Here is a 24,899-nt window from a genome sequence, read left to right on the forward strand (position 1 = left end):
TTCCTCTGCTAATTGGGTTTCAAGTGATACGTGCAATGAAGTAAATTGAACAGTGAAAATGCTCCTGGAAGCTACATGGAAAAATACTGAATGCAAGGAGCAGCAGTTGGTTCTTTCTTACTTACCTGGAAAGCAACCCAGTATTTTCTTCAGTAAATCTCTTTTCAAGCAAGAATCAGCAAGACAGTGTAGATATGAAGTGCATAAAATGGCATCATTGTGCAAGAATATACTTGATAGCATCACAAATACCTTCTGGAGGTTTTTGTCAGATTTTATGGTATTGATTCTGCAATTATATAGAGATATGAGTAGCCTTACTTATAAGGCTAGGCCTGATTAAATAGAAAATCTGGTTCCTTAGAGGTTTTGGTGTTCTTTTTTCTGTGTAGTTAATATCATAAAATCATTACTTGAAATATTCCCCAAATACTCCTTTGTTTGTACAGAGATTAAAAGTTGTGATTATTTTTAAGTTTGACAATAAGAAAAGAATTGGGAAGATTGAAGACTCACCCCAGGAGAATAGAGAGACAATATATTGGTGACAATTACTTTTAATCTTCTGAAAGCAGTTTCCTTTTTATTTAATTTCTAATATTATTTGTGAGCAAATGTAGTACAGACATATTTGCACCAACTCTTACTTGGGCTGGTGAGTTGCTGACAATAAAGTAAATAAAACTGTTTGCTAAATCTGGAGCTGCTGCTAGGTTTTCTGTTTTTTATGAGTCATGCACACATGCTGTTCCTTACTCTGGCTTAGAAAGCAAGAATTTAATTTGGCATGTCCAATAAAGATGTGAATGCTGCATTTTACACTCTCCTGTGTGACAGTGCCCTTTAAAAAACACCTGTAGAATGATGTTTCTTTTTTCCAGTCATCTGGATTTATGTGTGGTCTAGCTGCAAACCCTGAGGACCAAATTCCTTTGTGTGTGGAGGCTTTCAAATGGCATAACCCTTTGTCCTGCAGTATTTCTGTCCTCTTTTTCATGTTTGTTTGTAGTATTTACTTGCTTTCTGAAGCCCTATTATCTCAGCCTCTTCCCCACCTGCAGCTTGTGAAACAGTGGAAAGTATGATGTTAAACCATTAAGGGTTTACGCTGAGATTTGGAAATTCTCTGTTCAGATTCCAGTTTTGCTATGATGTTCTTTAGACACTGTGTGCTCTGTTACATTTGCATGGTGTTTTGCAGTTGAGATGAACTATGAACCTGCTATGTCAATTCTACCCTCAGACCTGGTGTGGATGAGATATGCTAATACTGTCTCTGAATACACATAATGTTCAGTATTAGTACCAAGCCTTGATTAACAAGACCTGTTGAGAGCCAGTATGTATTGATACTGTAGTGATACATTAGTGCAGACCTGTCATTTGTGGCTGGGTGGCTAGCACCTATCTAACTTTCTACAGGCAGTAGAAACTTGGGTGTACCTGGAATAGCCTGTGTAGATTTGTTCAGAAGGCCCCAAATGCATTTAAAGTAAATGATCCTGGAGAAATTTGTTATACATCTTTTATCTCTCAGTTTAAGAAGCATTTCCTTTGGGACATGAGCCGCTTTTTAGTATGTACTCATATATCCTCTAACATAGTTAATCCCCTTTACACCCATTTTTTCTTTTCAGGGCATTGGGTACCCTGTTACACAACTACCTGGTAATAGTTTAGGGGTTGGAGAAGGGAAGGCAAATTAAAATTTGCAGCCCAGATGATGCACTGAAGAAAAAACCTGGATCTGCAATATATGTACACATAAGTATGGAATAGAAAATTAGTTTCATTTCTGCATGAGTCTTCTACCTTAATTGTTGAAGTAAAATTTAATGTGATGATACCATTTTTTTGAATAGGCTGCTAACAGTGGAGGGGATGCTGTACTTGTGTACAGGGCTAGATCCTTTGCCCTTAAACAGATCTAAAGCCAATAAGGAATTTTCCCACAAAATGTATAAAAGGAAGACTGTCCCCTCAGGATTCATTATATGCCATGTGAATGGCATTGACAGCTACTGATTTATGCAAAGCTGAGCAAAGCATCGTGTTTTTAGGACTCAAGTGCTGGGAAGCCTGGCTGATCTGCAGAAGGACACAAATGGTGTCACTTAATCTTTGGGAGCCTGAGCATCTAGCTCAGGTCACAGACAGAACTGGTGAAGTGGTCCCAGCTTTGCGCTGATGGGCATGAGTTTTCCATTGACCGAACCATGGGGCTGGTCACTGTGGGCAGCCCTTGCTCTCCAGGTGACCAAAATAGGGATTGTTGTGTGAGGGTTAGGTTTGGTTGGCAGAGCTGAGCAGAGTTGCTTGTGCAGAGACTGCTTGCTTTGCTGCAGACAGAATTTTTTGAAAAATCTTATTTTTCAGGAGAATTTTGGTTCTCAAAGCTATGTAATGCAGAACACATTCAGTGAAAATTGAATTGAAATATATATGCACAGGGAAAGCTGGATTTTGTGTAACTCAGGTAAATGAAGCTAACATAGGCAGTGTGTGTATGGTATCTACATAAAATTTATCAGTAAACCCTTTGGGTTGTACTTTCAAGATGATTGTCACAGAACTGTCTCAGTATGACTTGCAGTAATACAGTTATTGCCCTTTGTGTTCTGTCCTTATACAAACCCTCAAGTTTTCTTACTCTTAATTATTCTTGCACTCTGAAATAATATCCCTTTCTATTGCAAATAGGACTTCAATAACTGTCCTGCTTTTGTTCTAAAGGGCTCCCTCCCATCCGACTGCTGAATACAACTGCCAAGTCAGTGTATGGGCAGGTCAGTTTTCTGTCTGGTCCTGATGATAAGCCTTAGATCTTCCTTAAAAACAATATGTTGCTCTGCATGGAACAGGTGCCAAACTCCAGGGTGATGCTTCATCCGTACTGAAGGTGAAGGGAGCTGTGTTTGGTTCTTGCCTTGAACACATGTTTTGAGGCTGCCATTTAGCACCCGAGGTCACTTGTTCTGTTCAGCCTAGAGGAGAGGAGATTGAAGGGAGACCTCATCACATTCTACAGCTTCTTCATGAGTGGAAGAGATGAGCAGGCACTGGTCTCCTCTCTGTGGTGACCAGTGACAGGACGCAAGATAATGGCCTGAAATTATGTCAGGGAAGTTTTAGGCTGGTTATTAGGAAAAAGTTCTTCACCCAGAGGGTGGTTGGGCCCTGGAACAGGCTCCACTGGGAAGTGGTCGCAGCCCTAAGTATGACAGAGGTTAAGAAACATTTGGACAATACTCTCAGACACGTGGTGTGACTCTTGGGGATGGTGCTGTATGGGGCCAGGAGTTGGACTTGATGATCATTGAGGGTGCCTTCCAACTCAGCTTGTTCTGTGATTATCTGATTTTTCCTCTGAATCATTAATAATGGGAACATCATGCATAAAGTTTGTTAGCAGATGTTGGCATGTTCATGTGCTGCAGGACTTGATTTTTAAGCTCTTTGTGTCTAGCACAGCACACCCTGACCTTTAACCCCTATTGCAGGACAAGTAGGGGTGGAGGGAAAAGGAGTTTTCAAACACCTTTTGGTCAAAGGTTTTTGAGAGTACTTCTTAATGAAGAGAGTGCAGTGGGCCATAGGTCATAGCTGGGCAGTCCTTATCAAGTTTTCTCTACTCTTGTCTTTTTTTTAATGGAGCCTAGTTTTCCAGTCTGGGTGGTAGATTGTAACGGTCAAGAGATTGTGCAATAGTATTCTCTTTTTTTATGAAGTAATGTATGGGACCACATCAGTCTCTGGTTTAATGCCAGTAGCTTCAGTGGAATTATGCCAGGGGTGAATCTTTCCCATGATTTTTAAAACTGAGCTATAGCTGCTGTTTTGTCAATCTGATTCTCTCAGTACTGTGTGGGCGAGAAGGTCCAGGCAATGCCAATAAAGCAAATAAGTAAAATAAGCAAAGGGTTGATTTTAGAATTAGAGTGTTGCATGAGCCTTGGAAATAAACTACAGTCCCCCACACACCTGGGTATGTGCTACCCAGGGACTCAGATCCATTCCCTAAGGATTGAGTTGTGCCTCATCCTGGAAGTAACAAAAGGTCTTTTCTCCCCTTGTGCCTCATGCGTCACAGCCCCCATCCCTGCTCTCTCCCAAAGGGGCAGGTCCCTGCCCCAGCAGCATCCATGAGTGCTGGTCTGGCAGAGAGAAGGTGGTGTGGTGTGTCCCTGGCAAGGGCTGTGAAGGTGGCCACCATTGGGTTCTGTGGGAGAAAAAGGAGCTGTCTGTGGGTACGAGTACTTTCTTTTAGTGCCATTGCAGTTTCCCTGGAGTTAGTGGTTTCTTTGATACTGATTTGAAGATCATCTGTCTGATTGCTGGGATGAGTTTTCAAAAACTGGTGCTTGCTCTGTCTGTACAAAGAGTCTGCACTGGACAACCTTCCTAGAAGGGAAGCAGTAGGATCTCGTGTGCTTTTAGGAATGTGCTTATACACTCGTTTGATTTAAGAGTGCAAATATGTAACCCTTTGAGGAAAGTTATGTTCAAGCAGTAACACCATGTGTACATACTTGGAGTTTCTTGGAAAAATCAGCAAACTCTCTCTCAGAAACTGTTGGCTCTGGAAAGCTGGGCATTGTGATCTACTATAGCTGGCTTGGTATCAAATCTATAACACAATATTCAGTGATCATAGCAAAAATATGAGGGGGAGGAAAAAACAGTATTCCATTTTGAATTCACAGTCTATGTCTAAAGAATACACTTTTCCTTTACTTTTATTTTAAGAAGGTAAGTATCCTTCCCAAAGGAATTGATGAACACCTCTGAAAAGTGGCGCAGTACCAGATCCCACCACTTGAGGTGGATTAATGGATTAATCCTTGACTGAATTCTGTTATGGCCAGTGTACCAACATTATATTTTTTTCAAGTGAATTTCAGTAGAAATTCTTAATCTCCTATATTGATAGACAGAAGTGAACTGGAAAAATAAGTTTCTTCATATTAATTTCTTTGACTTGCAATACCAGAACAAATTATGTCTTATAAGTATTGTATTAAGAAAAAGAGTGAGAACACTTAGGGCAGAGATAGGTAAAAATTTTCAGATTTCATCTCTAAATTTTGCCTGCTCTGAATGAGTTAATCATTGCAGCAGAGTAATGAGTTAAGATGTCATAAATCCATCTTTACTGCATCACTTGTAAGTCAAAAAATGTGCTTATGTGATCTGAGAGTTAAAATTCTTTTTTTTTCTTCTTTTTTAGAGAACAGCTGTCCAAGCCTAGGCAGTGTAATTCAATACAACCCTGCATATTTTGTCCTGGCTTATTAGCAAAGATTTGTAATGGCTGTTTTGGAAAATGTGCTATGAATTTATCTAAAGGTCTTCATGCAGGAATAGTTAATTCAACCTTACAAATCCTTGGCACTTAACTTTCATCTTTTTAGAACAAAACACAGAGCTTGTGATTTGATGCCTTGAAGTCAGCAAAACAAAATGGTACTTTAACAGCAGCATTTACTTTGATCAGTTTTCAGCATTTGTGTCCTTGCCTTTCACATAGTACAAATTGCTTTACCAGAGTAACAGGGCAGGAGCCCGTAGACTGTTTTTGTAGTTGGTTTCTGTGGTGATACTCAGCCTTCCATGAAACTCTGATCTCTGGGGACAGAAGCCTCTGCAGCTGCCTTAACCTTGCTGCTGCTGGAGACCTTAAAGGAACTGTGTGCAGAATGTGCAGACGAGGTGAGCAGCATGAGTCCGTACAGAGACAGCTGCCCCAGCAGTGCCAGCAAAGGTTTGATGGACATTGTGCCTGTGAATGGAAAAAGGCATGCTAGCAAATAGGACAGAACAACTCTGTGGTTCACATCCCAGTTGTACTTGGATGCTTTTTAAAGATGAATGTGTAGGTTTTGTTTTAAGATTTTCAGAATAGCTTTCATCTATAATTTTCACCTATGACCAAACTGTTGTATTCCTCACAAGTTAGTCATGTATGATTTGGAGGAGTGCATGCCAAGGGGGCCCAGACGTGAGTCTGGAAGAGGAGCTTCCTCTGACAAACAGCTGCTGAAGTTGAGCCTTGCTGAGAGGACCATTGCTGACACACATGCCCAGAAGGTCTGGCCTAGCTACTCATTGCACAATGAAAATGCTGGCTGTGCAACAGCTCAGTGATGAAATGAGTCCTTCACTGGGAGTGAGGAATGTGTTGGACCACATTGACTTATTTTCCTGTACTGTTGTGCTGCTGTCTGCTTGGTTAATGTGCTGTCTCTTAATATATTTTTAAAATAACATGGGCAAAGCAATAGCAGCTGCTTCTTAAGCGGACTAGGTGACCTAAAAATGCCCAAGTCCATTTAATCCTGGTTTCCTTTTCTTTTGGTATTGTTTGACCAAACTGGTCACAGAGCTGCCTGAAGACTTTGAATGAGGCAGAATGTTGTTGAGAAGTACAAAATATGTGTAATTTTATAAGCTGCTTTGAAAATCTAGGAATGGAGGGGTAGTGTGTCTTTTTGGATCCCTGATCTTATTTTTTAAAAAAAGCTTAAATGGCAGTTTCAGAAAAAAACTAGAAATTTTAACACGGAACTCAATGAATTTGGAGTTTCACACCATGTCTTCAAAACACTTTGTACAGCACTGAACACACACAGGATTGGTTTCTGATGGGGTTTCTGGGGAAGGCTTCACATAAATATTTAGTAATATGGATTTTGCCAGTGAAAATACAAAAAGAAGGAGAAAAATCATAGTTATCTCTTGTGCTATTAATTAGAAACATTTTGTTTGGTGGTTTGAAGCGATCCAGTGTCTATTAATTTGTGCTGTCTTTAGAAGGTGCTATGAACTGTCTAGACATTTGAGAAAGGATGTGCCTTGAATGGCTCTTGAGCTGAGACAGAAAGGTGTCCAGGGGAGGGGGATCACTTAGGACTCAGCTAATATATGGTATAACTAGAGCCACAGTGGGGGCTCTGTAGCAGAAATGACATTTTGTTGAGATTGCTGTAGGGAGAGTAAGGATGAGGATCTTGCACTGCACTGCTGTGGATGGAGGCAGCCATGCCAGAAGTCAGCAAAGGGGCAAGTTGGTGGGAGCATGGATGTGGCAGCAGAAAGCTTAGCAAGACAGAGCTAAAGAGAGGGCTGGTGTCATGCTGGAGGTGCTGGTGCAGCTGAAGTGTTGAACTTGTGCTTGTGTTGACATCATAACTTTTAATACCTTAGAGTCCTGCTAAGCCTTTCAGTCTCTGAAGCAGGAGTGGGAAGAGGACCTCTGATGCGTAGTCAAAGTCCAGGCTCTCACTTGGACCCTGCAATTCAAACCACTCTCCCTCGCATAAATGCCTCTCTGATGAGCTGTTCTGACCATGCCCACGGTACTTGGGCTGAAATTTCATGTGATACCCACTGACTGTAGTTATGCAAGGTAAAACCCAAATGCTTGGCAGCAGGGTTTTGGCATAAAGATCTTGAGTGCTGGTAGCTCCCAAGCAGTTGCTTGAGAAACTTTCCAAGAACCAGAAAGAAGTCTCTCATCACAGATACCACTGCTGTGTATCATCAAGCACTGTGTGATGCAAGACACTTGTGATGCAAGACAGTGATGTTGGAGCAACTCTAAGTACGAGGGGGGAAATATTTATGCTATGAAGAGTGTGTTAATTTTGTACAACTTCTCAGTGGGAACAGTCACATTCAGACTTGGCTACCCAGCAGGTAGGTTCCTCAGCAGTTCTAGCTCTGAAGCAGAAACTGGTTATGAAAAACATGATGACCAAGATGGTCCTGTGTGGATAAAAAAAATGCTGCTAGCAAGGATTTTCTTGCTATTTTATAAGTCCGTGAGAGACTTTTCTCTCTCACAGAAGATAGTAGCAGAGTTCCATAAACAATGAAACACCTGCAGCCTTGAAAAGTCTTGTTTATAGTATAGTAGAAAAATATTTTGACAATGAATGTTTTAGGATTTTAGCCAATCACCCCAAGGGGTGGCTGATCCTTTGTCCAATTAGACTATGAAAAAAAAGTCTATAAAAGAGTTGTAAAATAATTAAATCAATCAATCTTGCTGCACAATTCCTGCCTGCTGGATCTTCTCTCCTCCTCCTCCCTATGGCTGCGGGACACGGTGATATACCCTAGGGCATTTTAATAGTCCTGAGCGGGGTTTTTTTTCAGTCTGTAAAACCAAGTTGGTTTTTTTGCTCAAGACTCAGTTTTTTTGCTGAGTACTCTGTTATGCAAATAAATGTAGTGACAGGGAATATATATGCTAAGGAATATAGTGATGGAGGCTGCTGCAGAAGCATGGTCACATGAACTGTATTCTTTCTCAAGTTTAGAACTAGGGATGTGAATTTTTCATTGTGTGTTTTTTGCTTAGTTATGAACAAACTGAGGAGTATAGGAATGCAAAATTACCTTTATTTGGAAATTTTTCACAGAAGCATTTCATTTAGTTATGAAAAAAGTTGATTCGGCATTGAAGTCCTGTAGCTTTTCTCAAGGATCTGCACTTTTCAGGCAGAACTGTAGGAAAATTCCATTATGTGGTATAACTTATCCTAAAGTTTCAGCCAAAGGCATGGATAGATACATCACCACTTCTGCATACAGCTCAAACTTTGTTGATTATTTCCATGCATGAATGGAAATAATAATGTATGTGTGTATTATACTACATCTTTAATTTTCAAAGCTAAGGGAATAGCAACTACAAAGTCTGATAGTAGATCCAGTTGCAAAGAGTCTGATTTTCTCACTAAGGTAGTATGATTGCTCTATGCTCTCTTGTGTGACTAAAACAACAGGAAGGAATCTTCATGAAGTCTAAAACATCTGTCTTGTCTGATAGATGTTGGCTTTGAATAAATTTGTCTGAGATCAGTTGAAACAGAGGTACTTCTCCATTTCCTTATTATGCAAAGGACTTGGCTGAGCTGCTTCTGAGATGAAGTTTTCAGAATGTGTTATATGTATTTATCATTCCTGCTTTTAATAAATAATGGATGTTTTAAATAGCAAAAATTTTTTGAAGTTTCTAATAAGAGCCGTATCTTTTACATTGACTTGACATTCTAACAAAAATACAACCAGAGTGCAAGCCCAAGCTGAGTGCTCCTGTTGGCCAGTGCAAGAGGATTGTTACTGGTTTTCTATTCTTGGTTATTTAAGCACATAAACTATATTGTAAGTAATTTCATCAATATCTAGGGTCAAAGGAAACCAGTTATCATTGGGCATGGAAGTACGTTGGATGCATTTTATGCCATTTGAAGCTGAAAAAAATCAGAATAAAATTTAAACTCATATTTGCAAGGTCAGAGCTACAAAAGATATAACTGGACTACTTTACTAAACTGAGATTACAGTATTTTTATTGTTTTGTAAGAAAACATAAACCCAGAACAAGATAATTACCTTTAATAGTTTAAACAGCTTATTAGTAATTAGCAGTGATTACAGCTGAAAAGCTACAAGAAAAGAAACAAGAACGCTTTTTAGTTAACATGAATTTAATAGTGGTTCTAAACACCTTTTCCTTTTTCCTTTCACCTCTCCATTTCTAGACTGAACAACAAAGCAGGAGTCTTGTAAAATTAATAATTTCTCTCTCATGTTCAGGTAGCAGAACTACTTTGGCTCTATAGGTGATACAGTAAAGCAGTTTCTGTAGCTACAAACATGGCTGTTTGGCATTTCAGGTCTCTGTCTTCCCATTAGGATTGAGAGCACTAGCACCCTGCAATTTGCTAAAATTAGGTATTTTATTCTTTAGAGGCAGAAAATTGAGAGAAATGTGGTTCTTGGTACTCTGTGGTACTTAGTGTTTTCTTTATGAAATGTGTAAATACCACTGTGTCTTCTGCTGGAGAGGCCAGGTGGTGCCAGAGGTGGCTGCAGAGGGCAGAAGATGGCACTGCCTGGCCTTCCTGCAGGCAGGGCTGGCACTGCCCGGCTGTGCGCCAGGAGAGGAACTCATTCTTTAAAGCAGCTTGGGTTTAGTACAAATATGGATTTACTCAGCTTTCCAACGAGTTTTAATCAAGCTTAACAAAGAAGAGGACAAGGATGTCTTTGGTGCTCCCAGAGGTGTGCATGTGGGGTTTGATGTCTCTCACTGTGGGGACTGGGGACACGTTTGGTCAGTGGATTTTCAGAGTCTGGTGCATTCTGCTTGTAAGCAACTGCTACCAGTTGGTGTGGGAGCACAGCCAGCTGTTTGCAAGCTTTTTTGCAAGGTCTTAAGTAGTGGAAAAAGGTCTTTCTGCTGTCCTCCAGGTGTCTGGGACCCGAGACCAAGGCTTAGCTTTGATTTTATAGTGATGGTGAACTTTTCAAGGGGAAATAAATAAAATTAAAAAAAACAACCAACCAACAACAACCACCCAAAAAAAACCCCAAAAAACCAAACAAAAAACCCCCAATGCAAACAAAAAAAACCCAACCAACAAAAAAAATCCCAAACACAAAACCCCCAAAACAAACAAACAAAAACTCACCCCCACCCTTTTTATTTTGGAAAATTTTGCAACAGTAATAGGTACCTAGTTTTCAATTTGGTCTCTAGTTTTCATCTAGTTTCTTTACTGGACGAACCTCCGTTTACTTTAATGGTAAACTAATGGTTGTTTGCCACTTTATAAGAATCATGCCATGAGCTATACATAGTGGCTCTTCTTTATCTCAAATTTACTTTTAGATTCTCTAGCAGGATACAGAATTAATTCTGAATTACCTGTGTGCTCATTTCTGTTTGCCACCACTCAAACTGCTGGTTGTGTTCATGTTTGCTTCCTCTATACATTTTTTAGAAAGAGTTGTGATTGTCTGTCAGGGAACCTGCCAGTCACCAGTATTGTGGGACATCAGCTTCCCTGCCCAGTCTATGGTAGATCATCTCTCCACTGCACACTAAAGGTTTCTTCCTATAATGTGGGATGAAGTATCAAGCTAAACCCCGACTGCTTAAACAGCTTCTTAGGTGCCACAAAACCACTGTACTATCAATTGCAAGTCTGTGTACGCTATAAATGGACAGGCTGTTCTGTCATGTGTTTGGTTATGGTTTTGTCCAACAGTGAAACCTTTCCAGAAGGGCAGTGCTGGGATGTGAGGAGCTGGGCAGGAGGGACTTCCAGCAACCACAAACTGGTTGCTTCAAAGCCACCTGTAACTGTTTGCCTCACTTCCATGATGTCCACTTTCCTGGGATCATTTGCCCTGTGTACCTTTTTAGTCTCTGAACACAGGCATTTTCTTTGCCTAGTGTATGTTAAAATTTCTTTTGGAATTCCTTCCATAAAGTAGTGTAGTGCTCGCTTGTGTTTCTGGATTTGTTCCTCCTGTTTTTTGTTTGTTTAGTTTTTTTTGTTTTGCAGGCTAGATTTATGCCCTTAATAGAATCAGCACATGAGGTTTTATACTCTAAGCCAGCTTTGTAGACTACCATCTAGAAAGCAGAAATCAGAGTTTGCTTTGTAATTCTTTTTATCTCCATGTTCTCCAACTCTCAGCTTAGTGGTTTGACCTTTTGCATAAGCTATTTTTCATCAGCATTTGCCAAGATTTTCTTTTTAGCAGTGCTTTGCAAGCATAGAGCACAAATGTTAACTATTTCATATTTTATTTTCTCTGTGCTTTGTTGACTGATTTTTGTGGAAGTAGATTAGTGTATAATCTTGAGTCAAGACCTGAATGCTAAGAGTCATAAGATATATATAAAAATTACCTTTGATTCATTGTTTCAAATTCCAGGAAGTATTCACATATTTCTGTGTTTTTCTGTAGGTCACGTTACATTTGAATCCAATTTCATCAGTGCATATCCACCAGAAGCCTCTGGTGTTTCTTCTCAACTCTCCTTTGCCTTTGGTCTGGAAGCTAAAAACAGAAAGACTGGCACCTGGAATCCGAAGAGTTTTCTTTGTAAGTGTACACAGTCCTCTGGCCTGCTCTCTATCATAGCTGCTTGTCACATAAGGCGTGGAGTTAATGGCATTCATTTCGAAATTTTTCAAACTTAGATTAAAAAACAAGTTAACAGCGGGTCAAGTTTCCTTGTAGGGCTCTGGGGAACAGTTAGGTGGTAGGGCAAAGCAGTTTGGAAAAAGTAGCCAATTACTTGTTATGTGAATTTAAGGAAAAGAAAGCAAAACTGCTTTTCAGAATCTGCACATCATATAGTTATTAATACTAACAGCCATTCGAGTTCAAAAAGCTGTGAGGTTGTAACAGATTCCTGATTGGAACTCTTAACAGTACCATAAAGCAAAAAGTCTCAAAGCAATTGGAACTATTAACAGTGTATGCTAGTTGTGTGGCCTGTGACCAAAACAAAAATTTGTATGTATTGAGCTCAGTATGTCCAGTTATGGTTTATGTCTCTGACAAAGCTTTGGTCTATTGAAATGACCAGGCTAAGCCCAGAATGAAGTCATTTTTGTTTCTCAGAAAGACTGGAGCACTGCTTATAATGCAAGATCCAAATATTACCTAGTATTTGTAAATCATGTCCTTACAGTTTGCCAGGACATTCAAGTTTGCTATTTGTAGTGAAACAGACAAGTTGTTTGGATTAAATTTTTGATGCGTGACATCATGTCTAATCATGAGTCGTCTTTATGGAAGTTGCAGCTTTCACTATATTCAACTCTAATTGCAGAACTAAACTTGATTATTTTTAGCGGTATCCTTATAGGGCTTCATTTTGCTCCTCCAGCACAGCTGACAGTGGTAGGCAAGATTGTTTCTGCAGCACCCAGTAGGAACTTAATTGTGTCACTGTGCATCAGCAGGACAGGAAGATGGACCATGGTGCAGCATTAGAACACTGAGAAGGGGGCACTGCTCTCAGTTGACCTGGTATGGTGGTGACACTATTAAGTGCACGAAGAGTTCTGTCACTTGCTGGACACTGCAAGCTTTCTGGAATTGTCTTTCTTTTTCCTGTCATCAAGGTATAAGAGTAGGAGTACCCTTGATATTTTGAACTCTGAAGGACTCTGTCCTGTTTCCAGTACAGTGTGTTACTGATCGGTGCCAAGAACATGGGCTTGTTTTTATTCTAAAATATTCACAATCTTAGGTTTTTCATTGGTATTTTGGAGATTCATTACTGTTATCTTCTTGTTGACCATTCCTGTTACATGTCCTTAATGCAACCAGTACCATTCTGGTGTGCTCAGAAAATGGCTGAGGAACAACATGTGGAATAACAGTGTACCACATCCTCATTCCTCTCACTGACAAAAGAAGCAGGATCTTTCATCAGATAATAACACCTTGGACCTACTTTCAGTTTAGTTTTGACCTTTTCCTACAATGCATCATCACTCCCATTTCCTGTCAACTAGATTTTGCTCAGCTAGTTTGTGTTCTTCCTCTGCACCCAGGATTTTCCCTCTCCCCTTACCTTGCTCCGGGCCTGGAGAGATGGTCTTCTGAGACTCATCCATTTCTGCGCAGCTGATTGTGCTGGAGTTCAGATGGTGATCATGCTGAGCTTGCTTGATTTGTCTCAGTGGGGCTTCAACAGCCTGCATTAAGGCTTAGGAACAATAGGAATGTGCCCAAGGCTCTGACTGCCAAAACTGTACTATTAGATGTGTGTTTGCTTCAGAAAACTGTTTCAGGCTCTTCTGGTTAAAAAAACAGGCTTGAAGATGTGAGCAGCAGCAGTCATAGTTCTTGCCAAACAAGAAGTTGCCTGACCTCAAGAACTGCCCTGATAAACTTGGCCACTGATGCTGCAGGAAGGAGTGGACTGTTTCTCGGGTGGGGCAGGAGTACCTGGTAGGCACTGCAGATTTGCTGCTGTGTTGGGAGACTCAAATCAAATGCCACCTCTCAAAACTGTACCTCTTAGTTTCCGCTGGTCATGGTAAGGGCTGAACAATGTAGTGCCTTGTGCCATCCTGCCAGCCTGTGGCGCTGGGATAATGCTGCTGCCCATGGGAGCTTGCCTTTTTTTTGCAAGGGACTGAACTGGGTCTCAGTGTTAACCCATCCCTAATCCATCTGAATAGCTCTCCATAACAATTTTGTATCCCCTTAAGTGCCATATGAATTTATGTATTTTTCCTTCCACCATATTAAGGTTTATATTTTTCTTTCCTACAAAGAGCTCAAAGAATGAGATTGCAGAATGCCAGGGTGTTGATCCACCATTACCTCTCCCAGTTTAGTCCCTCTGGTCCCTCTCACTCTGAAAGTTCACTCTGTGTTCTTTTCCTAAGGCAATATTTTTGCTGTAAACATAAGCTAACTTCAGTCTCTTACCAGGGATTCATCAGCCTTCCATGACCCAGTTTCTCAGTAGCTAGGGCAATTTGGGATGATAAGCCATGAGGTTACAGGCTGAACAACTTTGTGTGGTCATCATCTGTTGCTTTTCCACAATTCCACTCTGCTCACAAGGACGAATGCATTGTTTTCCCAAAAGCTTTCTGAAAAAAGAGCACAGAATCATGTGGCACAGAAAACATGAAAAATGTGGAGGAAATCCTAGCAGCACCTGTAGACAAGTGCAGTATGCCAAGTAGAGGTCAAGGGGCTCTAGTTTTGCTTAGAGCTGTTTGCCTGTGTTGAGCTGTGCTAGTTTGCAAACCCTGCAATGGTGAGTGTCCTAGGAATGGTTGTCCCTTTTCAGAATCAAGGGTTCTTGTTTTGGGTAAGCTTTGGGGCAAAGGGACATGCTGCTTCTGCCCTAGTTGCAGAGAGGTTCCCTGCCTCTGTGCCAGAGCCTTCAGTAAGGTCCAGACAACTGACCCTGGGACTGTAAATAGCAGCTCCAAGGGTTGCAGAGTCCCGAGCATGCTTCCTTGGCCCTTGTTTAAAAATACTTAGCTCTGTGGCTCTGACTTGTTCAGTCCCCTTAAATGTATAGCCAAAACAGAAAATTGAGTATTTTGAATCATAAAAGATTTCAAAGTCGAAAAAGCTTTTCTAGTGCCCATGAATTCTATGCTCAAAACAGAAATCTGTGCCATGCATACCACAGGAGTGTCATAACAATGTTATTGTCTGTCTCTATGGAAGCCTTAGGCAAGATATTCATTGACTTTCCAGCTTTTCCTTCAGACTTTTCAAACAATACATTCATTCACAATTTTGTTAATATACTGTATGTAAAGTATGAATTGCAATGACTTTCACTGATTGAGTCCTAATTAGAATGGTAAGTAGTGTAAAGAAGTTTAAATGACAACTTCTGGGACTTGTTGCTGATAAAGACCATGTTGCTAGAGCTAGGTCAAAGTTTGTAGTGAAAGGATCATGTAACCATTAGTGAAGTCCTAGGTCTTTATTTCTTTTTAATATTAGCTTTTTTTTCCCCCATGTAAAGTATCATAATAATGTTTTCAAATTGTTACAGGGACATGTGCTTTGAGTAAGTAAATAACTAAATAAAAGTTACAAATTAATTGTATTATAAATTCCAGAATTATTTCTAACAAAGGTAACTCCAGGCTATGAGATAATTAATTGGAGCACAACTGCTGTTATTAGCCTTGTACAGGTGGAGAAACCAAGGCACACTGAGCTTAAGTGATGATTGTACTGGAGCAGAGGGTAGAGTTAGGGCTGTGTGTTCTCAGTGTCCTCATTAGCAAAATGGTCTGTTTCCTTCACTCTGTGAATTTATTGTTTGAGTTTCCATTAAAGCTAAGCTGCCCCAGGAAAGGATGAAAAGATTTAAAGCTTGTGTCAGCACATATCCAAAAGACCGGGAAAATACAGGAATACTGAGTTGGGCTGGAGTTTAACTTCTTATCACGTAGTTCAAGCTTGGATTTTTGCCTTGGGCCTGGTCCTCCATCAGTTAAGAAGCTTAAAATGAATGTGGGAGAAAATCCAGGCTTTGGGTACATGGTTATAATATAGGGGAAAGCACAAATTACCTTCTTGGTAAACACTTTTTCAGTGTGAAAATGTAGATTTGATGTATACATGTGATCTTGCACTTATTTTTATCATGTAATGCACATAGTTTCACTCAGTGACTTGTCATGTGCTTTATCTTCATGGAAACAGCTCATGGTTTCATTTTCACAAAATGTCTATTTGTGGCTAAACCTCAAGTGGAATAAATTATCATTAAAATTAAGTAGCATGCCCCAAAGTGGCACTGAATAGAAGCAGAGTGATTCTCACAGAGTGACAGTACTTTGGAGGAAGCCATCATGACAAGGCATGGCTGCTGAGGGAAGTTGTTCTTCACTGTTCTGTTGCCAGTGTTGTAATTTTGCTGCTCGGGGTGCTTTCCCCATCTATAAATCAGAAAGAACACCAGTGAGTACTCTTAAGAGAAAATTTGGGCATTTTGATAAAAACCTGACAAAAATTTTCTCTGGACAAGAAAGAGAAAAGAATATATGGTGTCTACCTAGTGTGGTGTTAACAATACATTTAGCATGGACAGGGTTATTTTCAGACTCTGCATGAGTTGCTGTATATTGACGGGTGAAGTAGGTGATGCTGTGAAATTATTGTAATTTTAGTAAAATAAGTCTTGAGTTTATTTTCATAGTGTTAAAAATAAATGTACCTTAGTATCATGGCATTTCAATCCAAAAATACCTGAAATGGGTTAGGGCATGAACTGCCTGACCTAAGTAATTTTAAATCATCACTTCAATTACTGGTGCATGTTGTCATATTAGTCTGATTGTATATTTGTACATGTCACAAAAATACAACAATTTGGGAACTGGGCATTTTCTGTTCAGATGTTCATGGGCTCATCACTCTGAAGAGTATTGCATGGGTGTGAAGCTCTGTTCAGTTCAACAAGGGGAATGCTTGGCATCTGTGCTACGTTTTGGTTTTTTTCCTCAGCAGGGAATAAATGCCAAAATTGCATTATAAAGGGGAGTGGGAGAGGAAGTTGAAGGACATCTTCACTGGTAATTAGACTGGTTAGGTTATGACAGATCACAGTTCTACGTAAGCTAGACAACTGCTGTAGAAACTGCTTTTACCTGTGATCTTGATGCAGGTCAGTATTGCAGAAAAACATTACCAGACCTCTTCTACTACCCCACTTTTAAGTTTTCATACAGTAAAATAGTTTCCTTCCTTCCCATCAAGTCATCATTTCTCTCTTTCCCTAAAACTAGTTTATTGCTAACATGTCTTGGCACAAAACCAGAAGTTTTATGAAACTGTACAGAAAGAAGGTTTTATAGGTGCTGCTCAGCAAGTAATTTTTTTTCTTTATATATGGTAGCTTTTTCAATTGCTTTTATAGCCTAGGAATGTCTTTACTCAGCAAGTGAAAGTAGTGAGAATTAAATCAATGAAAGAAAGCTCCCAATCCTTTGTGATTTCCTGTTAGAATAGATCCAAAACCCCTTAAATATCTACATATGTGATTATATGTAATATATGATTTAAGAAGCAATGCTTCAGCTCTCTCTCTCTGATTTAGTTATTCAGGCAATTAAATGAGTAAGAGTTGTAGGTAAGAAAACACTTATGCAAACAAATAACCTTGCAAGAACTAGGAGTGAATGTGTGTGTTAAGATAGTGAAATAGAAGAAGCAAGAGCAGTAGTGATAAATACAAAAACAGATCACTTGCTCTTGGTTTGAGATTTGAAAAGATGAAATAAAAGCTTTAAAGAAGAAAAGTGATAGAATGAAGAGTTTAATTATTAGTCATTTCTGTATTTATGAGAAGAAAAAAAGCCATGTTCTTATTACTTCAGCCAATTGGTGGTTTATTCCTCTCACTTCATGAAAATATGGTTCACATATTTTGGGTCACTGCCACCAAACCACAGGCTGTTCTATGGCTTGCACTAGATTTGGATGACTGACAAAACTCACTGAAAAACAAGTGCTATTTGTTTTCCTGTGCCTAGTATTTAACGGGAAATCAGGAGGCTAAATTTCCAATCACTGGTTAAACAGACCCAGATGTGAAGAAGAGTGCTCTGCTAGGAGGAGTGAGGAAGGATAGGAAATGCATGACTAGTGATAAATTTGGTATTAATAGTGACCTTTCACTATTCAAAGTAAAAGCAGTAGATTTTCAGTGTTGTGTAACAGTGTGAAGAGGAATTTAAAAGGACATTTACATTACTGTAGAATCCTGGGGTTTGGGTTTTTTTTATAGATCTTCATCGTTCTTCTACTCAGGAGCTGGAAATAATCCTGTAGTTGCCCTTTTTCACTTGGAAGAGTTCATATCCTCCCTTCCCCTCCCCACACCGTTTCCCTGACTTTTGAAAAAATGTGAAAACCAGCATTATGTGTCTAATTAAAAGTGTTTAGTAAACAGTAACTCTTACTATGCTTTTCAAAATGGTAAATTTCCCTATAGACTTTGTCTCCTGGCATGATTCAACCCTGGCAAAATACTGCTTTTCTAAAGTCTATATAAATGGGTTACTCCCAGAAATATTAGGGTGACCTCAGGCTACATATGGCGGTGATTCTTATATTCTTGGCAAAAGAGGGGAAGGATTTTGTCAACAGTAGGAATGGCAGAAAATGACAGGGTAGTAAATACATGCTTGAAAATGATGCATGTAAAAGGAGTTTAAGAGTACAATAACCCTAGTAAGGCATCTTTAAATATCTAGAGGGTTTGAGGGTTGGTTTTTTTCATTCAAAGCTTGCTTCAGGGAGACATTTCAGAAGAGAAGTGATATTTCTGGCTTAGGAAGCAAGATATAGTACATGAAATGAGTATGCAGAGCATGGTAAAAAAATTCTGTGTGATGTCCCAAAATAGGGAAATTTTATGATGTATAGGTAGCCTCTGCTTTCACTGTAATCACTTTGGTTTGGGCAGAAATATTTCAAAAATACCAACTTGCCAGTAAATTTCACAAGAAACTAGGCAGGTCCTTGTGCCTTAGCTTCTTCTTTCATGGGACTTCAAAGGGCTGCATTTTTTTGGGAGCTTGGTTTGCTAAGAGTGTCATGGAGTTCATACTGGATCCCATGTGATTTAAGACATCTTTCAAAACTCAAGCTTTACTGTGTGGTGTTTGTTTCAGCTTTAAGAGTGGGCTGTCTCTGTGGGTCATTGCTCCAAACAAAACTTGTGTTAGGAGTGTGGATAGGCCAGATCTGGATGATGCTGCCTCTTGTATCTCCTGCTGATCTTTCTCATTGCTGCCTCTGATCCTAAGCATTCCTCCTTCTCCTGGTCCCTCTAGGAGCCCAGACCTATCACTTTCAGAACCAAGACAGCTGGTAGTCAGGAAGATGTGGACTTTAGGTTAATCCAAGCTGCAAGAGTAAGGAAACAAAGAATATTCTTGCATTTAGTGGTCGAGGTGTATTCCCAAACCCGTCTTGCAGGTGGCTGAAGGACCTGGAACAGGCACCTGTGATAGTCTTTTCTCTTCTGTATGGTCATGGCTCCTTCCTTTCTTTGTTTGCTTCAGTAAACAGGGGCTTAGCCAGTGGAAGTTTACAGAGGCAGGCAGTGGATTTTGGCAGACTCCTGGTGTTAGTGACGTGGAGATAATAAATTACAACAGGTTGTGTTACTGAGTCACTGATTCCAGTGGAAACTATAGCTGCAGTTGCATTGATACACTTTGATTCTCCCCTTCACTTCTTCCACTAAATTGACTCTAACTTGAAACAGAATCCCTGGAAAAGCTTCTGCTACCTTATTTTGCTCATATCAAACAAGTGTTATGTTGAGTCTATTAAGATGTTGTTAAATTAATATGAGATGAGTGGACAGTTACCTGTCTGCAATTAATAAACTCCAGAGCCTTAAACTTTGGGAACAGATTTCCCCCTTACACAGATTTTCTTGTTTGTTTGTTTATCATTCTAGTAACTGTTCCTTAGGGGTTTTGAAAGTTGCACTTGATTTGACACAGATTCAGCTTTGATGGAAAATCCCAGGATTTTTTTTCTAGCTATATAAAGATGTGCAGGAGTCTGCTCTCTGATCTCATAAGGTTCTGCTTTCATCCTGAGAAAACATTGGACAGCCTTGGTCATGTAAGGATCTTTGGTAGCTGCCAAACTGAGCATCTCCTAGGAAGTAGAATTAAAATTGAAAATGTAATTAAGATAATGCTGCTCTTATGTGTATTTTTTCAAAATGTGAAAACTGGAAGTGGAATTTTGTAATGACTGCATGTGGTCTTGAGAACACTAAACTGAAAATGAAAAATTTTGTCATTGTCTGAAAACATCACACCTCTGTGGCTGTAAGGACTACACAAAGTTGATGATTCACAAATGCTGCATGTAATTTCAAAAGCAGCATGTTTCTTACTTGTTGAAGAGAATTGTTCTCTTGATGATTATAGTATGTTATATATGGATTTATTAACAACAAAAGATACATTTTTTGAATACCTGATATTTCTCCATCCATGGCTTTATTTTTCCTCTGTAAGAGGATGAAAGCACATCAAAGTACAGTATCAAAAAACACCAGCTGACTCTGATCCCCACGTAGGCTGCTCTGATAGTTGGTTGAAGTCTTCTAATTTTATTCTGAGCAGATATATTCCTCTCCTTCATGTTCCACCACAGGTCTGATACTGCATAGCTCAGATAAAAATATGAAGGATGCTGCTTCTTTTCCTTCTACTATATTTGCCTCAATCATGGATTTAGGGGTGGATTAGTTGGTCACTTGTGCTGGCAGGCCCTTCATGGGTAGTGGTGTAGCTGTTGTTGTGAGGGGAGGGATTGGTTCATGCTGTGTGGCTGTGGACTAAACTTTGTATTCTGAGTCACGTCCCAGAGGTGCCTACCTCTCTCTCTCAAGGCTAAATTATGAGCTTGCTTCCTACTTGGGAGTTCTGAATTATAACTACGTTAAATACTTAAAATATTATAAAGCATAGAAAGTATATATCCCCCTGGATCAGATTCAAAGGGGAAAAAAAAGGCAATAAACATTTAAAAGGAGAGAAGGAAATAGGTAAAATAAGAAACAGGATATGCTATTTTGTGTGTGCAGTATTCACACTCACCACTGTACACATTTGAGATGACTCAGGTTTGGTTCTGGGAGTTGTTTCCTCTGGGGAATAGTTACTTCTGACACCTGGCACTTCTGCCAGGTAACTGATGTCCTGAACTACCATGGCAGCCTTGCAAGGGCAGTTTATTCAGACTGGAACCTTTCCTTAAGGGATGTACGAAGGCTGTCCCCCCAGCATTAAGGGTGTATGTTTCCTTGCCTTGCTATGATGCAAAGAAAATTTCAGGCCCTATTTTCCCCAATGGTCAGCAGGGTAGTAGTGTATGTAACCAAAATATGTTTCTAAACACATTTTGTTCTTTGATGGAAGACTCAGGTTTTGGTAGCAAATTTTCAGTATACTGTGCTTGATCCTCATTTCCTCTGAGGAGCAGCCCTTTGAACTGCAGCACTTGCTGTGGTTACTGGCCATGGCCAGTATCTTTTGGTCTTGCAAACGGATTTTCCATGTCTAGTTTCTTCATTTACCCTCAGAAATGTGACAGGACGTGTAGGTGTACTCAGCAGCAGAGGATGCATTCCCTTTTCATGTCCTTACAACAACTGGAAGAAGTAGAGCTGGGGTGCTTTTTCCACTCTGCAACCTCAGAAAGTAACCACTGAAGGAGTTGAAGGGAGGAGATGAAAGTATCTGTAGCAGCAGTCTCTTAATCACTCAATCAATGCGTAATTAGTGCTCAGATAAAAATTGATGTATCCCCAAATATTTAAAACGTTATTTGACTTTAATGCTTTGGCTTATCCTACGCATGTTAGAGCTGCTTTTGATTTGTTCTGAAGAGTAAGTAGTTAATGTTCGAGGCAGGTGTTGAAACAGTGATGGTTGCCTTTTTTGGAAGGGTCTGTTGAATTCTTTCCAGAATAAATAACGTGCTTGGCTCACTTAACCTCGCCTTAGGTCCGCGTAGTAAAAATCCCAACATTGGCAAGCACAGCAGAACTCTGCAGTCTTTTCTAAAACCTGGCTAGTGGAACCAGCATTTCAAATAGACTTCAGCATGTGATTGAAAAAAACAAATATGATAAGCTTCATGTTTATTTAAAGATGTTTACTGTATGATCACTTAGTGAGGATGCTTGTGCCAGACTTTTTAGTTGCTCTGCTTTCTGTCTGTCAGTTCCTCTCTTGTAGAACTTGGTAACTTTGATAGGATCTGTCCCTCAGGAAGACATTTTTCATGATGCAGGATGATAAAAAAGCTTTTCAAGTTTTAATTAGTAATAAATGAAAAGCCAAGTGTATTCTGAGGGAAGACAGCTGTTGTGCTAGCATACATTTAACTATCTCAAATGAAAAATACAGCAAAAATGTATTATTGCAAGGCAATGCATTTCTTTGGTTGTTAGAAGGAATAATATTTTCTCTCATGCTGTCCGGAAATGTTTAAAAAGACACGCTGATGCTGCTTTGCCCTGATGCTGACCATAAAAAAAATACTGGAAACAATGTGTAAATGAAAACCAACTACTGTACTTACTGGATAAACTGTTTGTCTCTGAGGGTGAAATGCCAACATCTATTCAGTATTCCTGCAAAATAATCACTGGTTAAGTCCTTAAATCCTGCAAATTTCATGCATGGGAGATTTTTCTAGTTAGGCCAAAGGTCTATGAAACTGTCCCACATGTCTCTGATACAAAAGCCAGCATTGCTAAGAGGTGCTCTGTACACAGTCTGGCATGAGCTGGCTTGTGCTGTGTCAGTGTCATCCCCTCAGACTGTACACTTGGAATTTACACAGAATTTGAAGTGTTAGGAGCATCGTAGAGATGCTCCATGAAATCAGTCTGTGGCATAGCTGCTTCTAAGTCTGAAAGTACAAAGTGAGTGCGATTTGCGAAATTCTTTATAGAGATAACTGGTTCCTCTCCTTTCCTAGTACTGGATTAACTCTAATGGCAGACGTAGCTTCCTTATTTGAGAATATCGAGAGAATGTGGTGTAGTCTGTGTTACACTGAATAATACAGACTTTTTTCATTCAAAGGAAGCATTTTATGATAGTCATTTGAAAACAAATAAGAAAGATTATTCAGAATTGAAACAGATGTTAGTTTAAACTTTGAAAACTATTCTGGTAAAAGGACTCCTAAGCTGGTCTTTGTGACAAGTCTGGTCAAATTGGACTCTGAATTCCCTGTGCCTTCTCGTAGAGGAGAATATATGATATGTGCATAATAAATGCTGGCATTATAGCTAGCAACACAGGGAAGAATTTGGAATTTCTTTTCATGTGCCAGAGGATGTAATTCATGTATTTATTTTGACAAATATTTGTAAGTGCCAAACAATTTGGTATGTATCACCCTGAAATAATGCTGGCAACAATAGCTCCAAGGAAGGTAATAGTCAATTGCTATTAGTTAATTTCTGTAATTGGAAACTGACTTCAGATAATCTCTGTAAAATAATTACGTTGAGCGATACTTATGTGTAAATAATGCTCTGGACAGAAATTGTTATGATGTATTTTTATGATGTATTTTCCCCTCTTTAAGTTATCAGTAGTTTTGGCTTCTCAGTTGGGTAAAGAAATATGCTTTTTTTCCACCACAGAAGTCTGAGTTAGTAGAAAGATGTGAAAAGGGAAGGGGGAGGAGAACAACTGGGTGACTCAGACTTCTTCCTGGGGTGCTTGGAGGACAACAGAAGATGGAATAGTGGTACTTTCATGAAACCTTGGCTACTGCAGTGGTCTGGAAATAGGGGCTGTGTGTTGTATCTGAACAAACTACAGGGAGTATGTCCAAAAAAATCTTCCCTGAAGCTTTCACACCTGAAAGCTTGTTCATCTTGCTGTGCTTTCACTCAAGTACATATTCTTCTTGACTGGTATTTAGATCTTAATGAAAGTGTTCATTGAAGGACCAGCCTGGGCAGGGCATGTGGGCCCCAGTCCTTGAGCACCTTGAAGGAAGAGACAGTGAAGTGTATGGATGGGTTGGGTAAATGAAGGAATGCTGCTCTTCCACCACTTCTTGTAGGGACCTCTCGAGAGCTGACAACTGTCCTGGAAGTGTTGGCTACATCCATCTGCAGGGACAGGCAAGTCACAAGGTTGCTGTTGGGATGATATTGCATTGTAGTAAATCTGGAATGACTTGTTTATCTCTCAAGACCAACACAAGTTGAAGCAGGTTGCAGTCTGAAAGAGAGTCTGACCCTCTGCAACCTTCTGTCTTTGAGTGATGCTATTGCCACTCCAATGAAGAGGTATTTGAAAATCTTTGGCTTTCCTGCAGAACCTGTTACACTTCTATGTACTGTTTTTCCATGTTCACGATTTTAAATTACATTTTAGTCTTTCCATTCAAGACCTCAGTTAATGTAACCTGGTTTTAAGAATATTTCAAAAGATGTATATAACTCATCTGCTTTATGTATTAAACTAAAGTATTTCCTCACTTTCTGTAAATAAAGCAACAGTAAATACCTTCACTTTCTCTTAGCCTTTCTCTTTCCTTACATTCTATTTCTGGTCTGGCCTTTGTATGTCACTGAGCTTGGACTCATGTTCTTTCTGATTTGAGAGTTACTTCAGTAGTTCCCAGTTTTATTGTGCTTCACATTCTTATGTGCCTTAATTTTTTCAGACCATCCTCTTCTTATTCTCTCCCTCCCTTTGCCCCCACAGCTTATCTCCCCTTGCAGCACTGTAGTTCCACTTCTGCAGCAGTACAGTTTTGGAGAGTGGCTCAGAGCCTGCTGTTACTCAGCTGCCATGTGCATCCCACCTGGGCTGATGGACACTTCATTTTTTAAAAACACCTCTGAAAAAGGAATCATTATGCAGATGTTAAAACATGCAACATTTAGGTATTTGTTGGAAATAAACCATAATCACCTTCAGTCACTGCATTTGGGTGTGACAGATTACATTGCTTAAACATGCTACGTCTGTGTGGATAAACGTACCACATTAAAAATATGTTTTTATTCCCAT

General features: G+C 39.7%; 1 protein-coding gene across 2 annotated transcripts in view; it reads left to right on the top strand.

Annotated features, from left to right (window-relative positions):
- Nucleotides 1-24,899, top strand: part of TGFBR3 (transforming growth factor beta receptor 3) — a 115,883-nt gene that overhangs the window by 53,430 nt on the left and 37,554 nt on the right. For both annotated transcript variants that reach the window (XM_069022793.1, XM_069022794.1), the window contains exon 4: nt 11,770-11,907. In XM_069022793.1, the coding sequence (XP_068878894.1) occupies nt 11,770-11,907 (138 nt within the window). The remainder of the gene's footprint in view (nt 1-11,769; nt 11,908-24,899) is intronic.

Source organism: Aphelocoma coerulescens, chromosome 8 (genome assembly GCF_041296385.1).
Source record: "Aphelocoma coerulescens isolate FSJ_1873_10779 chromosome 8, UR_Acoe_1.0, whole genome shotgun sequence".
Lineage (NCBI taxonomy): Eukaryota > Metazoa > Chordata > Aves > Passeriformes > Corvidae > Aphelocoma > Aphelocoma coerulescens.